We start from the raw sequence: 20,236 nt of genomic DNA, 5'->3' as shown, positions 1-20,236 counted from the left end.
AAAGGGAGTTATTTATTAAAAAAAATTATAAAAGGATGTGAGAACTGATCTTTTTTAATTTGATACTGATAAATTGAATTCTTTTTTATTGGGATTTAATCACAGTCTTTTAACTGTGTTTATGTGCTTGTCTTGTGTGTTTTTAGCCATTTTCAGTGAACTCATTTTCATATTTTTCCATAGCCTCTGCTATCTCTTTAACCTTAATTTGTCAGTTGTCCAGTACAATTTGGTGAACTTTTTCTATGGTATCGTTGGTGGTTGCAATTTTTGGCCGTCCCAAATGCTCATCATCAACCAAGCTGGTGTGACCATGTTTAAATTCAGCTGGCCATCTTTTCATGATGGCAAATGATGAGACAGAGTCCCCCATAAACTGTGTCCAACTCGGTTTTAATATGCGTAGGCCTTTCAAATGCAAGAATTTAATCATGTTACGATATTCAATTTTTTCCATTTTCACAAAACCACTCACAATGACTTACTCAAATGATTATCAAACAATTGAGCATCCAAAATGGCTTTTTTTAAAAATAAAACAATAATCATACTATATTACGAGGGTTATTTTTTTCAAGGTCCGATCGGTCGCAAAATAAAAACTCGTGCGAAAATCGGATGAACCTTTGCACATATGTGTTGCGGAGCGTCTCTAGTATGGTCTTCAATTACGTTGCGTCACTTCATTTAGTTCTGAACACACAGCTAGCACTTTTTTTTCTTTGTGCTGGTAAATCATGAGTAACAGTCCTTTTAGTTATGCTGAATACTGTAACATATTGATATTTAGTATGTTGTAAATAGTGTGTGACAATATGCATATGCATATGCATTGTCAGATCTAATATGCTTGTTTTATTGTCTTCTCTGCCTATTTTAAATGACCACTTACAGAGATCCAAGATGGTCCTTATATCAGGTTGTTGGTGATATAGGGTAAAGATTTTAATGTAGGTAATATTAATAATTTATACTTGTCTGTTTATATCTTTCTCAGCTTACATTTAAATATTCATTTAAGTAATATGCTTTTACTTTTATATACATTTATTAAGGAATTTGGACTGTAAGTTTGAATGATTATTTTAAATATAATTTCCATTTTTATTTACAGACATGGTTTTTTTATTTTAATATGAAAATAAAAAAAATTGCATATTGTTGCATTACACTGTCTGTCCCAATCTTTCTGATATGTATATAAACCATCTGAGGTACAAATGCCACTTCTCAAAGTAGCTTCTCTGAGAGTAATGATGATACAACCATTTTCTATGGTGAACAGGGTGAAGGTTTTACTTGTGGGGTAACATCAAATGCATTTGAAAGGAAGCTGTATGCTGATATGAAACAGTATATTCAGTTTGGTGAAGAAGGCAGTGAGAAATCACTTCATTCCTTATTTACTCAATAATTCTGTCATGGGATGCTTCTTATTCATTAGAATGAATATATCAATTTGAGAAGTATCTTGTGTCTCATTTCTGTTGCTACAGCTGTTTTGGTTGTGGCATCTAACACAGAATACAGATTGGATTATATGTTATTACTATAGCAGTAATTTTTATTCTCTTCTTTCTGAGAAAAAAAAAAATTTTTTTTGATGATTTTTTTTCTTCCATTGCTTCTTTATATTATCCAACTTAACATTTTTTAAATTATCAATGTTGAATGTACATTTTTTTCAGAGTTGAAAGTTATTCTTGCAAGATGGCTGGAGGTGATAAGCAGTTGTACAAAAGATTTAATTCAGAACTAGGAATGAATCCAAATGATCTGCAAGCTTTATCTCCTCCGCAAACCAGCCTTGGAGTATCACCTGGACAAATGCAATATAGGTATAACATTAATTGAATAATTTATTTTTACTACACATTATTACCTATCACTAGTGGCAGGTTTGACAGGTGGCATAGGTGGCATTTGCTGACAGGGAAGTGATGAAAAAGAATGAAACTGTACTGTCAGAGACCGGCTACATGGGAAGAAAAAGAGAGTGACAAATGAACTCCACAAAATTGTCAAATCTATAAAAATGCTGGTGGCATTTTTCAATGAAGTATTGCACCATACACTGTACATAGTTTCACAGGTACAGCCTGTACAGTGGTACCTATGTTACTCTACATGCTATCTAAACACACTTTCTTCCACTGACAGTCTGATCTTCAATCATCTCATGACATATGCTGTTCCACATGTTCACATTTGTGATGTTGCCATAATAATAAGATAAGAATATACAGTATGATAGCATAATATATATTGGTAGGTATCATGATGATGGGGATCATGGCAATTCCACATTGTGTCATTCCTTGAATCCTTGCAGTCTTTCACAATGCACAATGTGTCATCGTGACTCCACTTCCAATCATTCATTAATTATTTTTTGTTTTTCCCCCATGTGACTGAACTTCACTCATTCCATCTATCCATGTTTCTCTGTTCTACTTACAAGTAGTACAGATTGTAACGTCTTGTAATTAGGAGGCTCAGAATATTCTTGTAGAAATATCATGTATGTAATGTTTCATAATATTTGTATAAATCTGGTCAGGTGTGTACATTTAGGAAAATTGTAAGAACAAGAAGAAGGTGCAAATGTGATAATGATTGAACGAAAACCCTTGCTTAATATTCCATGTCTCATCATCACTGAAAACAGGAAATTTTTTGGGTTTTTACTCAGGAGCGATGATTTTATAATCAAGCAAGAATCTATTATGAATCAAAAGAAAAAAATTGAATCCAAAATATTTGGAGTTGAATTAAAGCAAACAATTTTGACATCTAATCAGGAAGAAGATGATGAATTTAATGTATGAGTACTCTATGTTAAAGGTTTAAGCAACACATGTTGGGCTACTCACATAAAATCATTCAAAATTTCATCTGTATTTATTGCCTTGAGAATGAGAAAGAGAGATGATGTCGAATCAAAAGAATGCTGAATGAAACTGCTGTAGACTGTCTTTGGAATCATCAGATAGTTAACAAATTGGTAAATTGATCAACAAAGCAATGAATGCAATGAATTAGAAGCATATGTCTGGATTCCAAGAGGTTAATGAAGTTTTTGGTTTCTTAGCCCCGCAAAAATTAAAATGTATTACATTAAATAATTTTGAAACTTGCATTAACACTTTAATAAAAAAATATGATGAGTTGTTTGATTTATCTGAAATATGAACTTAAGAGCTTTGCTGAATTGTACTTCTTTGCTGAAAACTCTACTGACTCTAATGCACTTCAGATATTTAGAATATATAATTGAAAATAACCTGATAGACAGTGGAAAACTATCTTTGATCAGGAGGATCAAAAACAGTCGGAGAAAAAACCCGGTTACGAATTATTGGAGGGAAAGTCTAGAAGAAGAAAAGTCTAGAGGCTGAACAGAAATCTTTTGCTAGAAAAGGCATAAGATTACCTGGTTAAGGTAATTCTTTATCCTAAAGTTTTTTATATTACCTATTGATTCTTTCAACATGTATTTTCTAATTTCTTTTGGATATTTTTCATTAAATATTTTATTATAAGAAGTTAAGAGGGCTTATTTTTTTAACAAATAACTTGAACCCACATTTAATATAGTGCATTTGTTTGCATATAGAGATTATAGACCTACATATGTGCGTAACAAAATTACAGCTTATTAACTTCTGTGTAAGATATGTCTGTGGTGTATTATTATCATTATTTTTAAATTTTATTTTTGTGATATCTTAGGTTCTTTTTTGCTATGTCCACTTTTTGTTAAATGGATGTAAATGTTTAGTTAAGAAGTAATTTGTTTCCCGTGTCTGATTAAGAGAAATTGAATGGTCCAGAATAATCCTATGGGTATTTAAGTAGTATCTGAGGAAAAATGATCTCATTTTTAACTATATAATTATATTATAATATAATTATAATTCTATGTAATCATTGTTTTGGGTTAATAAAATCTCATCTTCTCCCTTTCTCCAATTGTGTAGGCTAAAGAGAGGGAAGTTATTAATTCTTGACAGGAAGAAATATTTTAATTTGTTGTATTATACAATCTCAAGATCTGAACAGAATATTATGACTGGTAAATGTAGACCATCGGAGGATGTATAAGAGGTATTAATCAGAGTTACTTTCTCTGATAGTAATGATGGTCATTATATATCCATCCTTATCAACAGAATGAAGATGTCTCTTGTAGGCTGAACATCACCTACATTCCAGAGGGCTTGTGTGATATTGATTTGCAAAAGTATAGGCAGGCTGTGGCACAGTTTGACGAATTATTTCCATGTCCAGCAGAGGCAACTGACATCTTGCCTGAATATGAGCTGAGGAGGTTTACCCCTGCTGAGCTAAGTAACGCTATCGGACAACTCGGTAATAAAAAGAGCCCCGGCACTGATAGAATCCCTGCTGCAATACTCAAAGGCCGTGTAAAACAGCTTCCCTGGGAGATGACTGATATAGCTAATTATGGCTTGGAGAATGATTCATTCCCGCGATGTTGGAGGGAGGCCAGGGTGGTCTTCCTCCCTAAAGGCGGTGATGATCAAGGTCTATCTCGATTTAGACCTCTGAGTCTCTTAAATAACTTGGGCAAAGCGGTAGAGAAGATGCTCGCCAACAGAATTGTATGTGACATTGAAGAAGGCGTGGGTATAAGCGTCAATCAATTCAGGTTCTGGAAGGGACGCTCCACCGTGTTGGCAGCAAAGAAAGTAACTACTTGGATAGCAGATGTCAGAAGAGGTACTTGGAGAACAAGAGGGATTCCGTTACTTGTTTCCCTAGACGTTAAGAATGCTTTTGGCTCCATCAAATGGAGCCATATTCACAGTCCATTATTGGCTAAGAACGTAAGCCCATATCTTAGGAGACAGGTGAGGAGATACCTCTCTGACAGATCGTGCAGAATTGCAATGCAAAGTGGAGATTTGGAAGTCAACATACACGGTGGAGTTCCCCAGGGCTCCGTTTTGGGCCCGTTATTATGGGTTTTAACTTTTGACGGAATCCTGAATTTGGATTATCCTGCAGGAGTCGAGGTCATTGCCTATGCAGATGACCTGGTGATCCTTGCGAGTGATAGACATGCACTGGAAGTACAAAATAAGGCCAATTTGGCATTACAGAAGATAGAAAACTGGCTATGTAATAAAAATTTAGTGCTGAACATTGATAAATGCAAATTTATCACTTTCACTAGAAGAAGGATCATTGATCGGCTGGATATCAGGATCAATGGTGAACCAATAGCAGAAACTGATAAGCTGAAGTACCTAGGGGTTACCTTTCAGAGGAACGGTTCCTTGACCGAACATATAAACAAAGTTTGTTACAGGGCTGACAGAATGATCAAATCTTTAAATATCATTATGACGAACCAAAGAGCGCCTAAGGCATCAAAGAAAAGGGTCATAGCGTCTTTGGTAATATCGTCCATGCTTTATGCGGTGCCGGTTTGGTGGATTTCAGTGCAAGTAAAGAAAAACCTGGCACGTATGATCAGGTCCTATAGGAGACTGTTGCTTGGAGTGATTTCTGCATATAGGATGGTCTCCTATGAGGCTTTGTGTGTGCTCGCTGGAGTCCCACCGATTGATTTATTGGCTCTTTTAAGAGTTGAAAGAGACCAGGGAGTTGAAATTCACGAATCAAGGTAGCGGCTAATGGCAAAGTGGCAGGACAGGTGGAATGAGAATGGCCCTGGAGGTAGAACAAAGAGACTCATCCCCGATATTAAAAGCTGGATATATAGGAAGCATGGGGAAGTGAATTTTCACCTGTCACAATACTTTACAGGGCATGGCAACTTTAATTTTTACTTGTACAGAATCGTTAGAAGAGCATCGACGGAATGTATGTATTGCGATCGCGAAGATGATGTTGAGCACACATTTACTGACTGCCATAAATGGAGAGAGGACATGTTAGTAGACACCGATCTATCATCTGATTGTAATGGCAGATTAATTAATCACATGTTGCAGAGTGAAGATGCCTGGAAGAAGGTTGATTCAGCTATTAAGAAAATATTAACGCAAAAAAATGAGGACGAGAGGAGATTGGGGTTCTGATCTTAGTATAGGGAAGGGCGGATAGCCCCAGTGGTGAGGACTGGCATGCTGAGTTGTGCCAGTTTCGATGAGGTACTGGGTACTCCAAGGGTTTTCCTGATAGGAAAGATCAAAGAAAAAACCCAATCGTCATGTCAAGACAATCATGGTATGGCATGGCGATATATATAGATGGGCATATCAATAGACTCAAAAGAACTGACCGGTGGGCCGACCTGCCATGCCAGACATACAGCCGGTTGGTGGGAAGGCCCATTTGAGTACAACAGGCACTCCCCTGGGTGGCGCAATACCAACCAGTCGGACCGGCCCAGGGGAGGAGAGTCAAAATATCCATCCTTATCAACAGAATGAAGATGTCTCTTGTAGGCTGAACATCACCTACATTTCAGAGGGCTTGTGTGATATTGATTTGCAAAAGTATACAGAGTTCAGTGAAGTCATTGGGAAGGTGCATCACTTCTCACCAACCCTAGAATGCTTGATATTCCTCAAATGGCCTTGTCAATTTTGGAATAAATATTATTTCCTCTTTTCAGTTCACCTGCAACCATTTACTTAAAACACCTAAAATTTGGCTAAACATCATCTAAGAAACAAAAAAAAAAAACTAGAAAGATAGCAAATAGAAACTATAGCAGTTGAAAGATGCTCCCTGGTCTTTTGGGTGTCTAGGCTAGAAGACCTATGAAGATATCTTGGTTCAAAGATATAGGCCAGAAGAGACCATTCTGAATGTTTTAGATCACAGTGTTAAGGCTAAAGATCCTTCAAACTACCTACTTTTCATTTCTTTTCTCAATGACAATATGACTTCACTATTGTGTAAGAACTCTGAATTAAGAGTTGCCATGTCCTGAGCAGTAGTTAGCAGTAGTCAGTAAGGTATTGTTAAAAATCAGCATATTATTGAATCCAACATAAAATAATCTGTTTTTGGATAAAGTTTTATACTACATCCAATAATGATAGGACTTTGAAACAAATAAAGCATTTATTAGAATAGTTGCCTTTGATGTAGTGTTTATCTTTGTTATTGTGACCTGAAGGAAAATGGAAAGTAGAGAAACATAGTGAGCTTTTCCTGTGAGCAAGCTAGCGTAGTTTTTGTTAGGTTGTTCAGATTACACAAAACAAACTTTTGTAAAATTTTCAATTAAAAATTTACAGTAGGGTCAATATAATTTGTTGTAAATGTATTTATAGTGTGTATATTTCACACAGTAAGTATATAATTCAAATGTACTAAATGATCATGAAGCTCACTTGTATTTTAATTGAGCTTTTCAGAACCAAACGATTCCTTTCTCATTTTTGGATTTTTGAATGCAATGGAAATAGGATATGCAATTATTAACCCAGGATCACTCACGCATTAGATAAAATCTAACACGTTGGATGCTTTATGTAATAAAAACTTTATTACATTAAGTATGAACCTTAAACTTCGTCATGACCTCGGCAGGACATCTTGACGCAAGTGTTGTTGCTGGATGTTGTGATGGGGAACTTGTTTGTGGGGTCCTGAAGGTCAGCAGTGGGATGTGCATGTCTGTTAGTTGAAATGTAATGTGTGAATGATCACTTCAGTGTATGTGTTAGAAAATATCTAACGTGCGAGTGATTACGTACAAGTTTTCTGGTGACTTATAATTTTTGACATAGTTTTTGAGTATTTATTATTTATTTATTTTATTTTGAGTATTATGGAATCTGATAGTTCGGTCGTCATGTAAGAATAATGGAACAGGATAGACTTTCTTATTCTGGCATGGTTGGAAGACGAGTTTACTCATGATGAGGCTGATGATGAAGCAGAAGTTGCTGTTGAGTTACAAGCAGAAGTTTTTTCTGACACAGATACTGAGCCTGAACAACAGAAAGAAAACACAGATTTAAGGTACAATCAGATGGAAGAAAATGATCTACAACCTGCCAACATCTTGTCACATCAGCAAACATCAGGTGCACGCTCAAATCAAAAAGCGAATAGTGGCGCCGGTGGTCCGATTTACCATGGTAAGGATGGCATAAGTAATTGGTATGCACACAATCCAGCATCATCATGACCTACCTGAACTGCTAGAGAAAATATAGTTACTATATTGCCAGACATAAGAAATGTGGGTAAAGGAAAAATACAATTATGGAGTGCTGGAGTTTTTATTTTCCAGTTGATGTAATTGAAGATATTGTTTGCTGCATGAACCAGCAAGTATTGCTAATGAGCCACTCATACACAATGGCATCAGAGATGTACCGTAAACCGTTATTACTGAATTGAAGTATTTTTTGGGCATACTTTATTTAGCTGGTGTTAAAAAACTAGTCATCTAAATATTGATGCGTTACAGAGAAATGATAGAACATATCCAGCCAGGATTTTTTTTGGCTCTACTGTCAAAGAGACGATTTCAAACATTGGTTCAAGCTGTACAGTTTGATGAAACAAATACCAGAGCTGCTAGAAAACTTATTGATAACTTAACCCCAATTAGGCAGCTTTTTGAACAATTTGTTAAAAAATGTGAAGAAGGTTATTCAGTAAGTGAATATGCCACTATTGACAAAATGCTAGATGCATTTTGTGGTTGCTTTAAATTTTTGCTTTATATCCCAAATAAACCAGCAAAGTATGGAATAAAATTGTATGCACTTGTAGATGCCCATACTTTTTACACCAGTAAACTGGAAGTATATACTGGGTAACAGCCTCAAGGACCATATTTTATTCAAAATGATGCCAGCAGTGTAATGAAACATCTTATTGAATCCATAGACAAATACAGGGCGTAATGTAACTATGGACAACTACTTAACTAATGTCCCTCTTGCAAATAATTTATTTCTAAATCGTAGATTAACTATTGTAGGTACGATTCGCAAGAACAAATCTCAAATCCCGATTGAACTCATTGTTATTAGGGATTGCCCTCAGAAATCCTCTATGTTTGAATTTGGAAAACACCCCAACAGTTGCCTACTGATTTCATATGTCCCCAAGAAAGGCAAAAATGTTCTCCTACTTTCAACAATGCACAACAATGACGCCACTGATATAATTTCAAGAGACTTGAAACCATTTTATAACTCCACAAAGGAGGGTGTGGACGTTGTGAATCGCTTGAAAAGAGAGTATGATGTTTGTAGAATCAGTAACTGACAGTGTCTAACTTTGTTCTTCTCCCTGTTGAACATTGGTGCTATAAACTCTTAGGTAGTGTTTATCAATCACACAACAAGCCATTTCAAGATGGAGTTACCTCACCTAGCTGGCAAAATCCCTGGTGCAGCCACACCTCGTGAGAAGGGCAGCCATCCTATATCTTCATGTGAGCCTTAAGCAAAAAATAGAGCAGGTAGCACAGCTATCCCCAACCACTACTACCAAACCCTCGGCGACTAGATGGGAGGCCACGCTGTGTCTACTAACTCTGCACAAAAACCGATTTATGCAGTATCAGTATAGCAGCTGTTCATTCTCTATATGTAAAGAGCACACAGCAAAGACTGTTCTGACACAACCACGTTGAAAATGAATGAATTAAAAAAGGAACATTCAAAATAAATTCATAATTTGCTGAAATATTGATTCAGTCAATGAACTAAATATTTAAGTATACAGTAATTAAGTATTTTATTATAGTTTTAGTTTTTAGATGCCCTAAAATGTACACACCTTATACAACTTTTTTATACAATCACCACATGAATTAAGACGTTTATCGTAGTGATACATCAGTTTCAATATGCCCTTGTCATATTCTTCTGCTGCCAGTCCATTTAGTACTGATTAACAGCATTTTTTAATTTATCATCTCCTACGAATTGCTCACCACTCAAAAATTCTTTCAATTTTCCAAACAAATGGTAATCAGGAGGAGCTAAGTTTGGTCTATATGGTGAGTGATCATAAATTTTCCATCTAAATCAATCATCAGTATGCCAAACTAATCCCAAAAGACTGTGGCCATCAGTTTGTGTCCAAATGGTGTTGCGGCTTGACCTTTGTTGGTGATTGAGGATGAGGATGATGCTGTTCACTTGACTGCTGTTTTCTCTCTGGCGTGTAATACGAAATTCATGTTTCATCACCAGTAACAATTGAATTAAGGAACTCATCACCTTTTTCTATGTAGCTCATCAAAAATTCCAAAACAGATCCCCTTTGAATTTTTTTGTGATGTTCCGTTAAGACGTGCGGCACCCAACGTGTACAAACCTTTTTGAAGCCTAAATGGTCATGAACAATGTGACCAATAACAGTTCTTGAAACATCAGAAAAAAAGGGCCAGGTCGGAAATCATTGAGCGACAATCTTTTCTGATTTCATCATCAATGTGTTTCAACAAGTCCTTGGTGATTTTCGAAGGGCACCCCAAACGTTGTACATCATGCACATTAATTTTGTCATTTCTAAACCGTTCACACCATTTTTAGATGTTGCTTTCATTCTTTACATTATCACCGTACACAGCAACCAACTGCCTATGAATTTCGGCGGCAACATTGATTTTCCTATTCATTTTATAACGTAATAACTCACATGTAATCAAAGATACTACAACACAACAACTTACAGACAACAATGCAGTGTGTACATTAGTAGCGTGGTCTTGAATGACACAGGTTCGCCAACCTTAAAGAGAGAAATTTCCCAGCAGTCTTTACTTTAGAGATATCCCACGTAATAATTGTGAGTTGTTTTCATTTGTAGTCGGAGTATATCTGGTGATGAAGAAGGACCATTGTGTGATACTATCAGCAGGAAGACACTGTTTTATTTGATAGCTACACTTAATGCTGCATTTCAGCCTGATTACGATTTTTCAAACGCCAAGAGTCATGAGTTCAGCAAGGAGCCTAGTTTACAGGTGCGTTATTTAATTTATATTAGTATAAAATATAATAATTCTATATTTTTTTTTTGTTATGCTATTATTATTAATAATCATTTTGTGAACTCTGACATAGAGGCCTACTTATGTTTTATTTATGGAATTATAGGTTTTGTATTAATTAATCTCTTTTATATCTCTTTTATATTTTATATACATATTTCTTTAGTAATTGAAGTAACAGTTTTTTTGAGTCTGTATTTATCATTAATTTTACTGAAATGAAAATCATCTTAACCTTACAGCTGCTCAGATCACATATTTATCCAGTGAATTTTTTTTACGTACATTCACTTTTATTTTATTATTATTACATTTTTTGTAAATAAGTTTTAACTGGAGAACAGTTACAGTTAAGTCTCTATAATCCAGCCATATGCTACTCCAGCACTTACAATAATCCATAATCTGACATTTTTGCTTGAATCACAAACATTTACTTTTTTTTTGCCTGAACATTAACTTTAGCTAAAAAAATGAAATTCTCAAAAAATTAGAGTCTGGTGTAAAAATAGTTGATCTTACAGATGAATATGGCATTGGATGTGCAACATTCCATTACATTAGAAAGAACTCCGACAAAATTAGATTATTTATAAAAACCAATGATAATTTGTCCACTGACAGAAAAATGAAAAAAAATGGGAGAGTTACTTGAGTTGAAGAAAGCCTGTACGCTTGGTTTCTCCAAGATTGAAGCAGATGCACTGCTATTTCAGAGGAAATATTCAAGGAGAAAGCAAAGTCTTATTGACAAATTATGAAGAAAGATGATTTTAATGTAAGTGTAAGGTGGCTAGACAAATTTACAAAGAATTTGGCATTAGGCTATTGATTTCCACAGTTGAAAAGCTCTTCTGTGATTTCTTTTTTCTTTTAATGTTTGGGAGCACTGTTAGGTATTGCTTCAGAGGATGAAGTGAATGACAGTCTTTGTAGTGTGTGAAAATGCCATGCTTGATTGGGATTTGAACCTCTGTATGGACTGTGGGACCTCTGTATGAAAGTCCGAGATGCTGTCACTTGTGCCACAGAAGCCAGCAATCTTCTGTGATGTTGCTGCAGTTGAATCCTTCGTAGAAAAATTTAAATACACTAAAAGAAATTTAAGTAGACCAAGTGTACAATGCAGATGAGGCTGTTTTGGAGGTTTCTACCAAAGCAGACTTTTGTTCACCTTAATTAAGCCAGTGCTCCTGGATGTAAAATGGCTAAACACAAAATTACCTTTATGCCATGTTGCAATGCAAGTAGGATACACAAACTCACCCTTTTTTTTTTTTTTAAGTTTAAGGCGAAAAATCCCCAATTGTTTGAAGGGAATGTGAATATGCCTGTCATTTATAAAAATCAAGGGAAAGGCTGGATGACCAAATCTTTTTTGGTGAATGTTTAATGACATTTTTATTTCATCTGTGAGAAAATTTATGAAGAAAAAGAACTTTCGTTCAAAAACAGTACTGATTATTGACAACTCTCCTTCTCACCCTGATGAAAATGAGTTGAAGGGTAAAGATGATTCTATCTGCTTAATGTCTCTGCCACCTAATGTGACCCCCCCCCCCCCACATTTGCATCTGATGAACTGAAACATTCAGGTTATGAAAACAAACTACAAAAAACATCTCTTGTTTAGTATTTCATTTAAAGAGGAGAGCATTGTCCATTCTTTAAAAGATACAAATCTAAAATGTTGTTTTTAACTTTTAAAATGCATGGGAGAAGATGGGTGAAAAAACACTCATTTGTTCATGGGAAAAATGATATCTCACCCTTCTGCTGCTGTAGGCATATAAAAAAACCAAAGGCAGTGTTTTGGTGAAAGAAAAAAGCCCAGAACAAGACAGTTTGTTAAATTTGGATGTGCAGTTGACAGTAGATGAGGAATTAAAATATCTTTGGGATGCAATTGGTGAAAAACACGTCGATGTAGACTGACGATGATGAACCTCACTGTTGTCAACCAGTTCCAGTTTCTGTGACTGATGAGATGCACCAAAAGAAGGTGGAGGGAAGAAGGTGGATGCTAAGTCTATTGTATATTCTTTGTGATGCACAGATGTTAAAACAGCTTAGTAGACATGTAATGTTCAACAATCCATGGAGTCAATAATTCTGTAATATGATAATCCTCAACAACATAAATCATAAATCATCGTGACTGTAGATGATGTTAATACCTGACTAGTTGGTGAGGAAGATGAAAAAAAAATCACTTTATGACAGAAGATAAATCATCGCAGATGTTGCACCAGACAGAACTGATGAAATGGGAAGCCAAAAATACTAACCCTGAACTTACTCACACAATCAACCATTCCCACTGTCATTCGAGACTATTGATTGCAACATGAGTTAAGTGGGCAGAAGAAAATGGTGCTACAGCTTGTGAACTTTAACTTTGAAATGACTACATGAGACAGTTATAAAATTATCTTTTTAAATGAAAAACAAAAGGCTGTATCCCGTATGTAAGTAGGCCTACTGTTTATAACAACTGTAAGTTTTATGAGTTACATATTGAACTATATAACTCAAATATTCAGTGTTTCCATAAGAAATTGTATGTTTTAACCTTAGTTTACTGTTTTATCTAACTTGTTTGTGGGAAAAATAAAGTAGCCTATTATGATTTTGACCAGTTTGATTCATGTCATCTAACTTTCCAGTAATCTGGTATTCGGTAATCTGGCACTATTGTGGTCAAATATGTGTCAGATTACTGTATTACTGTATACTGTATTCTACTGTATCTATATTGTATAAAATATTTTTCCTTGTAATACAAATTGAGCTAAGAAGTATAATTGATGCAGTTTCAGTCAGGAATGCTTTTAGAAAACGTTTCATTAAGTAAGGTTGAGCTAAAATATATTTGAGAATTATTTGCAAAAAACAGGATATATTACACGATATATAGGCTATACATACTTTATGAAATAAGGGCTATGAAAAATGTAATATTTCTTTAGGTGTGGTTGATGTTAATTTATGTAAAATGATGTTTTAATTTATAAATATTAATTTTTCATCTTTTCTCTGATTTAAAGTGGGTTATGAATGCTGTGGACAGCAATTTAAGTGCTGCTGCTGGAGAGCAGTACCGTGTACTACGATCTCATTTGTGGTCTGCTATTGAAGATGAAATCAAAATGTCAGAATGCGATATTTACAGGTAAGTAGAATACACCTTTTACCATTAATTCTTTTTAGTTGTAAAACTAATTAGATAACTTCAGTTATAGATGCTTTCTTCCAAAATGAATTTTTATTTCAATAGAGAACCTTTTGGTGTGTATTTTTTTTATGATTTAAAATTTTATTATAGCGATACCACAATGTGATAGTTACTGTTAAAAATACATAAGAAATTCTGAAGTCATAACTTTGCTTACTTCATTCTCTTTTCTTATTATTGCTATTAGGGATGGCTGAAATGTAATACACAATTGCTCGTAACTTGTAACTTTATAGCTACATACTTCTCCACTAGTGAACCGGTTTTCTCATTCTTTCAATGAAGAATGTCGGCAATCTTCCCTTGACTCACAATTTCAATCCTGTTGATTTTCTTCAGTTCATAATCCAAGGTGAAATGAACCCCTTTAATATCGTTCTTTAGTTGCAGAAAGAAGTGAAAATCACAGGTTCCTAAAGCTGGAGGGTGTGGAATAGATACAAATTAAAATTTTATAAGAGCCTTGGTGGTTGTGTATGATTTATGTTGTTGAGGATTATCATATTGCAAAATTATTGACTCCATGGATTGTTGAACATTACATGTGTACTAAGCTGTTTTAACGTCTGTGCATCACAAAGAATATACAATAGACTTAGCATCATCCACCTTCTTTTGGTGCATCTCATCAGTCACAGAAACTGGAACTGGTTGACTACAGTGAGGTTCATCCTCAATATTAGTTTTAACAATTTCTGATGCATGAAATTTTTTTTTCTCATCTACTTACAGTATTTTGATCAACAGTTTCATCACCATAAATGGCTTTTTAGATGACAGAGAATATCACTAGTGTTCACTTTTTCTGATAAAAATCTAATCACTCCATAACAGTGGCGATTTGACAGAAAATTAAAGGGCAGGTTCAACTGTTTTTAGGATGTTAATTGTAGGAGAATAAAACTACAAGATTGACAGCATTGTCGTTTTGTGCAACATTGTGTTGTCCTGTTACATTTTAATGTGTATTACATTTCTAGTCACACCTCATGTATTTGATTCTTGAACAATTTTTAAATAAAACTCTTGTTTTCCTGTATTTAACTACATTTTCCTTCAAACTCAAAATCGTATTTTGTTAATTATTAAATGCCTTCTCCAGATCTATTGATGGTACGCAGGAGATGGCTTTATTCTTCTTAATCCTGTTGATCTAATATTAGATCACAGCTTTTTGATGTCTAAACTGCAGGATGGTCTCTGTTTTGCTGATGTTCCTTCTTAAAGTGAACTGACTAATCTTAATTTATTACTTAGTTTCAGGTGTTCTTTTCTCCTCTAATCTATGGTAATGAGCATTTTCTCTATACAAGATATTAGACTGATGCATCTCTCACATTTTTGCTTTTTGTTATGAAAATGCTCATTAAGTTCATTAAAAAAAAAAGTTCAGTAAAATTGAGCAAAGCTTATGAAAAGCATATTCAATTTTTTCAACCAGTTCATTACCAGTAGTGGAATGTCACCCTCTTTCTGTCTTATTGTGCCCATTAGTTCATCCTTTCCTGAATTTCTACACCATTCTTCCATCACTCATTACATTATTACCATAAACTATGCAAAGCAACAGTGTTCCTTCCGCATGCAAAAAATGAATGACATAAATACCTTGCAACTGGCAGGTGCTACAACTGTTTCCTCTATATGTCACTACATATTACTATTTGAGTGTAATAAGACAATAATAAGATGGCTTGCTGGAATACAGTCTTATGCAGTTTCTGGTTGGCCGTGGTGGCTATAGATCATATCTCTATAGGTTTAACTTGGACATTTGCCTAGAGTGCAAGGAAGAAGAGACCCCATTTCTGGTGCCTGTGTTTAATGGATCACTTGGGAATGTTAGACATGCTGGATCGTGACCGTATGTTCACGCTGAATAAAACGCAAGGATCCTGTTGGAAGGTGAGGAGAGCTGTGGAAGATTTCACTAGGAAGGTGATGGCGAAACTATATGCTGCAGAGGAATCTTGTAAGTGAAGGAGACGTTGGAGGGTGCTGGGTCAGATGGGCTCGCAGCTGTGCGCCTTGGGGGTTTCTTGAGCACCTGGAGGTTGCCTTGGTGCGATGAAGCCATGGGTACTCCATCCATGGTACCTGATGGTGTCTCTCGCTGTTGCATTGGAGAAAGATACTCTCCGTGTTTGATAAGTACTGTGTTTTGACAGTATTGTTGGGTGTTTTTCTTGTAGCTTTATTGTGTTTTGTGAATTTGTATGTGTGATGTTTATGTGTTTTGGTTGTTCCTTGATCTGTTGATGTGTTTGGTGTTTGTGTGCATAATTGTTGATCTTTTGGCTTAATTTGTTGTCTGTGTGTGATTTTTGTGTTTCATTTTGTGATAAGTGTGTGTTTGTTTGGGAGTTTCCTGTTGTGCTTGCGGTGATCAGTTGTATGTTTCCCCCTTCCTGAAGTAATGCCACAAGCAGTTTCCAGGAGCGGTGGAGGTTTAGTCGGTAGTACGCAAGAACACATACGCACTTAATAACATCTTGTGGAACCTGTTAGGGAGCCCGACACTGCCTTGGTGCTCATAAATAGTGTTCCTCCACCTCTTTAAAAAAAAAAAGAAAAAGGAAAAAGGGTATAAAAGTTGGACAAAAAATGTGTATTACAAGCAGTAAAATGAAAGCAGTTATTTGAGTTAAGATTTATTGGAAGTCCAAACCGAAAACAATAGTGTAGCGTTCATTTCATTCTAAGCCTTTTTATCAAAAGATGAAAAAATATGAAGATATGTATTGATTGTTCATTTATCAGACACTGCCATTTTACTCTACAAGGTTTGTCTGAAATGTTTTGAGCCTAACATAGAAAGATGTATTTTTTCTGTCAAATATAGTTTTATTTTTCAACAAAGTCTCCTTTCAAGTCGATACACTTTTTCCAGCAATGCTCCAACCTCTTTAACCCTTCCCAGTAGTAGCTGGCATCTTTATCTGCAAAATAGGCGTTTACGTATGTGATAACCTCTTTGTCTGATGAAAATCTCTTTCATGCTAGTGAAACTTTAAGGTTAGAAAATAAGAAAAAGTTGCTTTGGGCCACATCTGGTGAATACAGTGAGTGGCAAACCAATTCAAAGTATAATTTGTGAATTTTAGCCCTGGTGACCATTGAACTGTGAGCAGGTGTACTGTCCAGATGGAAAAGCACTTCTTCAAATGTGGTCGTTTTTTTACAATTTCTTACTTCAGCTTGACAAGTAATGATGAGTAATAGCATCCTGTTATTGTTTTTCTTTTTTGAAGATAATCAATAAACAAAATTCCAGTACTATCCCAAAAAACAGTCGCCCTCATCTTCCTGGCTAATGGAACCATTTTTGCCTTTTTTGGAGCAGGTTTACTCTTTGCAGTCCTGTTTTGAGTGTTGTTTTGTCTCTGAAGTGTTGTGGTGGATCCATGTTTCATCTACAGTTATGAATCGATGCTAAAGATCTGACTTGTTTTGCTTAAACTGCCCCAGCAGGGCCTTGGAAATGTTCATTCGAATGCTTTTTTGGTCCAAAGTGAGCAAACGCGCAGATAGCTTATGCATATCTTAATTCGTCAGTTAATATGTTACAACAAACTTATTCTTTTGATATGCCTATAGCCTGTGCCATCTCTCTAATCATAATTTGTTGGTCGTCCAGTACCATTTGGTGAACTTTTTCAATGATATCGATGGTGATTGCAGTTTTTGACTATCCCAAATACTCATCATCAACCAAGTTGGTGTGTGACCATGTTTAAAGTCAGCTGCCCATCTTTTCACGATGGCAAATTATGAGACAGAGTCCCCGTAAACAGTGTCTAACTCAGTTTTAATTTACGTAAGCCTTTCAAATGCAAGTCTTTAATCACAGTAAGATATTAAATTTTTTCTATTTTCACAAAAACACTCACAATGACTTACACAAACGATTATCAAACAACTGAGCATCCAAAGTTGCTGAAATTTTAGTGAGTACCTTTCAACGCATGTACGAATACATTCTTTAACTTTTGTTGAAGTGCTGCCATCTTCATGTTGAGGCTAAAAACTTTTCAGACAACCCTTGTATGACTGCATTTTTGATTGCTCGTTATTCTTAGTTATGATCATCTTAATTGTTTATACCCAATCAGAGGGTATAATGTGTTGCCTTAGGGTGGCTTTCAGTTCAATTAGCATAGTTAATTAATTGGAGTTCTATTTTTTATTATTTTGAATCTATAGACTCAATAAATTTTAGGAAAAACAGATAACATTTTTTAATGTGGCTGCCAATTTCTGAAAAAAATTGAACTAATATTGAGAGAACAGAATTTAGGATTGCAGAAATTACAGTCTCTGTTCAAAAGAATCACGGTGAGTAACATATTAAGATTCCTACAATTTGAAACCCTTAATAATAAATTATGGGTATAACAAATTGTACCATAAGTATATATTTGTTTTTTTTTCTGTTTGATGGCAACATATTGCTACAGAACAAAAATTAATAATCTTTTCTGAAAAATAATATAAGATGAATATAATATTGAGATGATTAAAAGGTTACATACTTACTTACTTAAATATCTCACAAATGCAGTACAGTAGTTTTAGAAAACTAGAGGTCTGGAAAATAAGAAATTAGTCAGAAGAATGATTATTTCAGTTATGATAAAAGTTAATAGAGTTACCAAAAACTTATTGATGATTTCTTACAATACAGTGTGATAAATGTTAGTTTTTCTAACCTTTCTGTAGGAGATAATTCTTCCATTTAGCAGAAATTATTCAGCTGTTTCAGTTTATACATTTATTTTCTAATTTTTATGTTAAATAAAATTAAATTATGAAAAAAAAAATTTTATGTTATTTTTCAGCTATAATCCAGATTTGATCTCTGATCCATTCAGTGAAGATGGTTCATTATGGTCGTTCAACTACTTCTTTTACAACAGAAAATTGAAACGCATTGTGTTTTTCAGTTGCCGTGCTATTAAGTAAGTAGTTAATTATATTTTTTTGTTTTATGGTGATTTTCATTTATTTGTTTCTTATAATGAGTTACATATTTACAATATTGTATTATGATAAGATATCTGATGAGATGAGAGTAGGAAGAAATAAAAGAGATTAAGAACTATCTTGGAATTTTTGTTATTATTATTATTATTATTATTACTCTGATGAAAACCAGCAAATAAAGTATTTAGAAAATTAAAAATATAATAGATTCAAACGTGATCTCAGAGGTAATGGTATCTTGTACAAAAGGTAAAAGTAAACTACAGAGTGTTGTTAAATAGATTTAAGAATACTTCCATATTCTAAATAATAAATTAAAAAAATAGTAATTAAAAAAATTCAATATCAGAATTAGTTATTTGTATTAGAAAAATATTTTCTCACCTTATAGCTTGTCCAAGCCAAATTGGCACAGATCTGATGAACAGCATAGCTGTATATCTTGCTGCCTAATGAGCATGGGTTTATAATACTAATCGATTAAAGACATTATGTAAATCCTATGACTATTGTTTATTCCAATCAATTAACAAATTCACGTCGTGTATTTATTAGTTACTTTTTTAATCCTGAGTTTATATATTATTAAATTAATTTATTTCTTTATTAGATACTGATATGTTATGCAGACTAATCGGCTGCTACTGATTAGTGTTTAGCCCTAAATGTATTTATTTATAGTTTTATTACTGTATAAAATATCCAAGCCAAACTTGCACAAGATTGATTCTACTGTTTATGCTACGCTCTTCACCCTTTATTCTGAGAGTGGCAAACAACTACACTAGCCTAGGCTATGAATCATACATAAGAAAAATTTCTTTATTCACGTTTGTGTAAATAATCGAACGAGATGTGTCATTCTAAACATTCAAATGAATCATTAAATCTCTATTTATGCAAACCGTTCCTGATTCATTCAGAGATTAACTTGTTTTGTAAATGATTTTGTTCTAATTTGTACTATATTTGCAGTTAAAAATTGTCTAGTTAATTGTGTGTGTCCAAAGAGTTATCGTTCGATTATAGTGTTCTTTAAGTTTCAG

The 20,236-nt window shown here is 34.5% G+C and overlaps 1 protein-coding gene across 2 annotated transcripts in view; it reads left to right on the top strand.

Moving 5' to 3' along the window:
• Maf1 (repressor of RNA polymerase III transcription Maf1) overlaps positions 1 to 20,236 on the top strand; it is a 49,928-nt gene that overhangs the window by 7,388 nt on the left and 22,304 nt on the right. For both annotated transcript variants that reach the window (XM_075356868.1, XM_075356869.1), the window contains exons 2-5: positions 1,689 to 1,838; positions 10,789 to 10,945; positions 14,020 to 14,144; positions 19,046 to 19,165. In XM_075356868.1, the coding sequence (XP_075212983.1) occupies positions 1,689 to 1,838; positions 10,789 to 10,945; positions 14,020 to 14,144; positions 19,046 to 19,165 (552 nt within the window). The remainder of the gene's footprint in view (positions 1 to 1,688; positions 1,839 to 10,788; positions 10,946 to 14,019; positions 14,145 to 19,045; positions 19,166 to 20,236) is intronic.

Source organism: Lycorma delicatula, chromosome 2 (genome assembly GCF_047948215.1).
Source record: "Lycorma delicatula isolate Av1 chromosome 2, ASM4794821v1, whole genome shotgun sequence".
NCBI classification, from domain to species: domain Eukaryota; kingdom Metazoa; phylum Arthropoda; class Insecta; order Hemiptera; family Fulgoridae; genus Lycorma; species Lycorma delicatula.
This window is presented reverse-complemented; position numbering and strand designations above follow the sequence as displayed.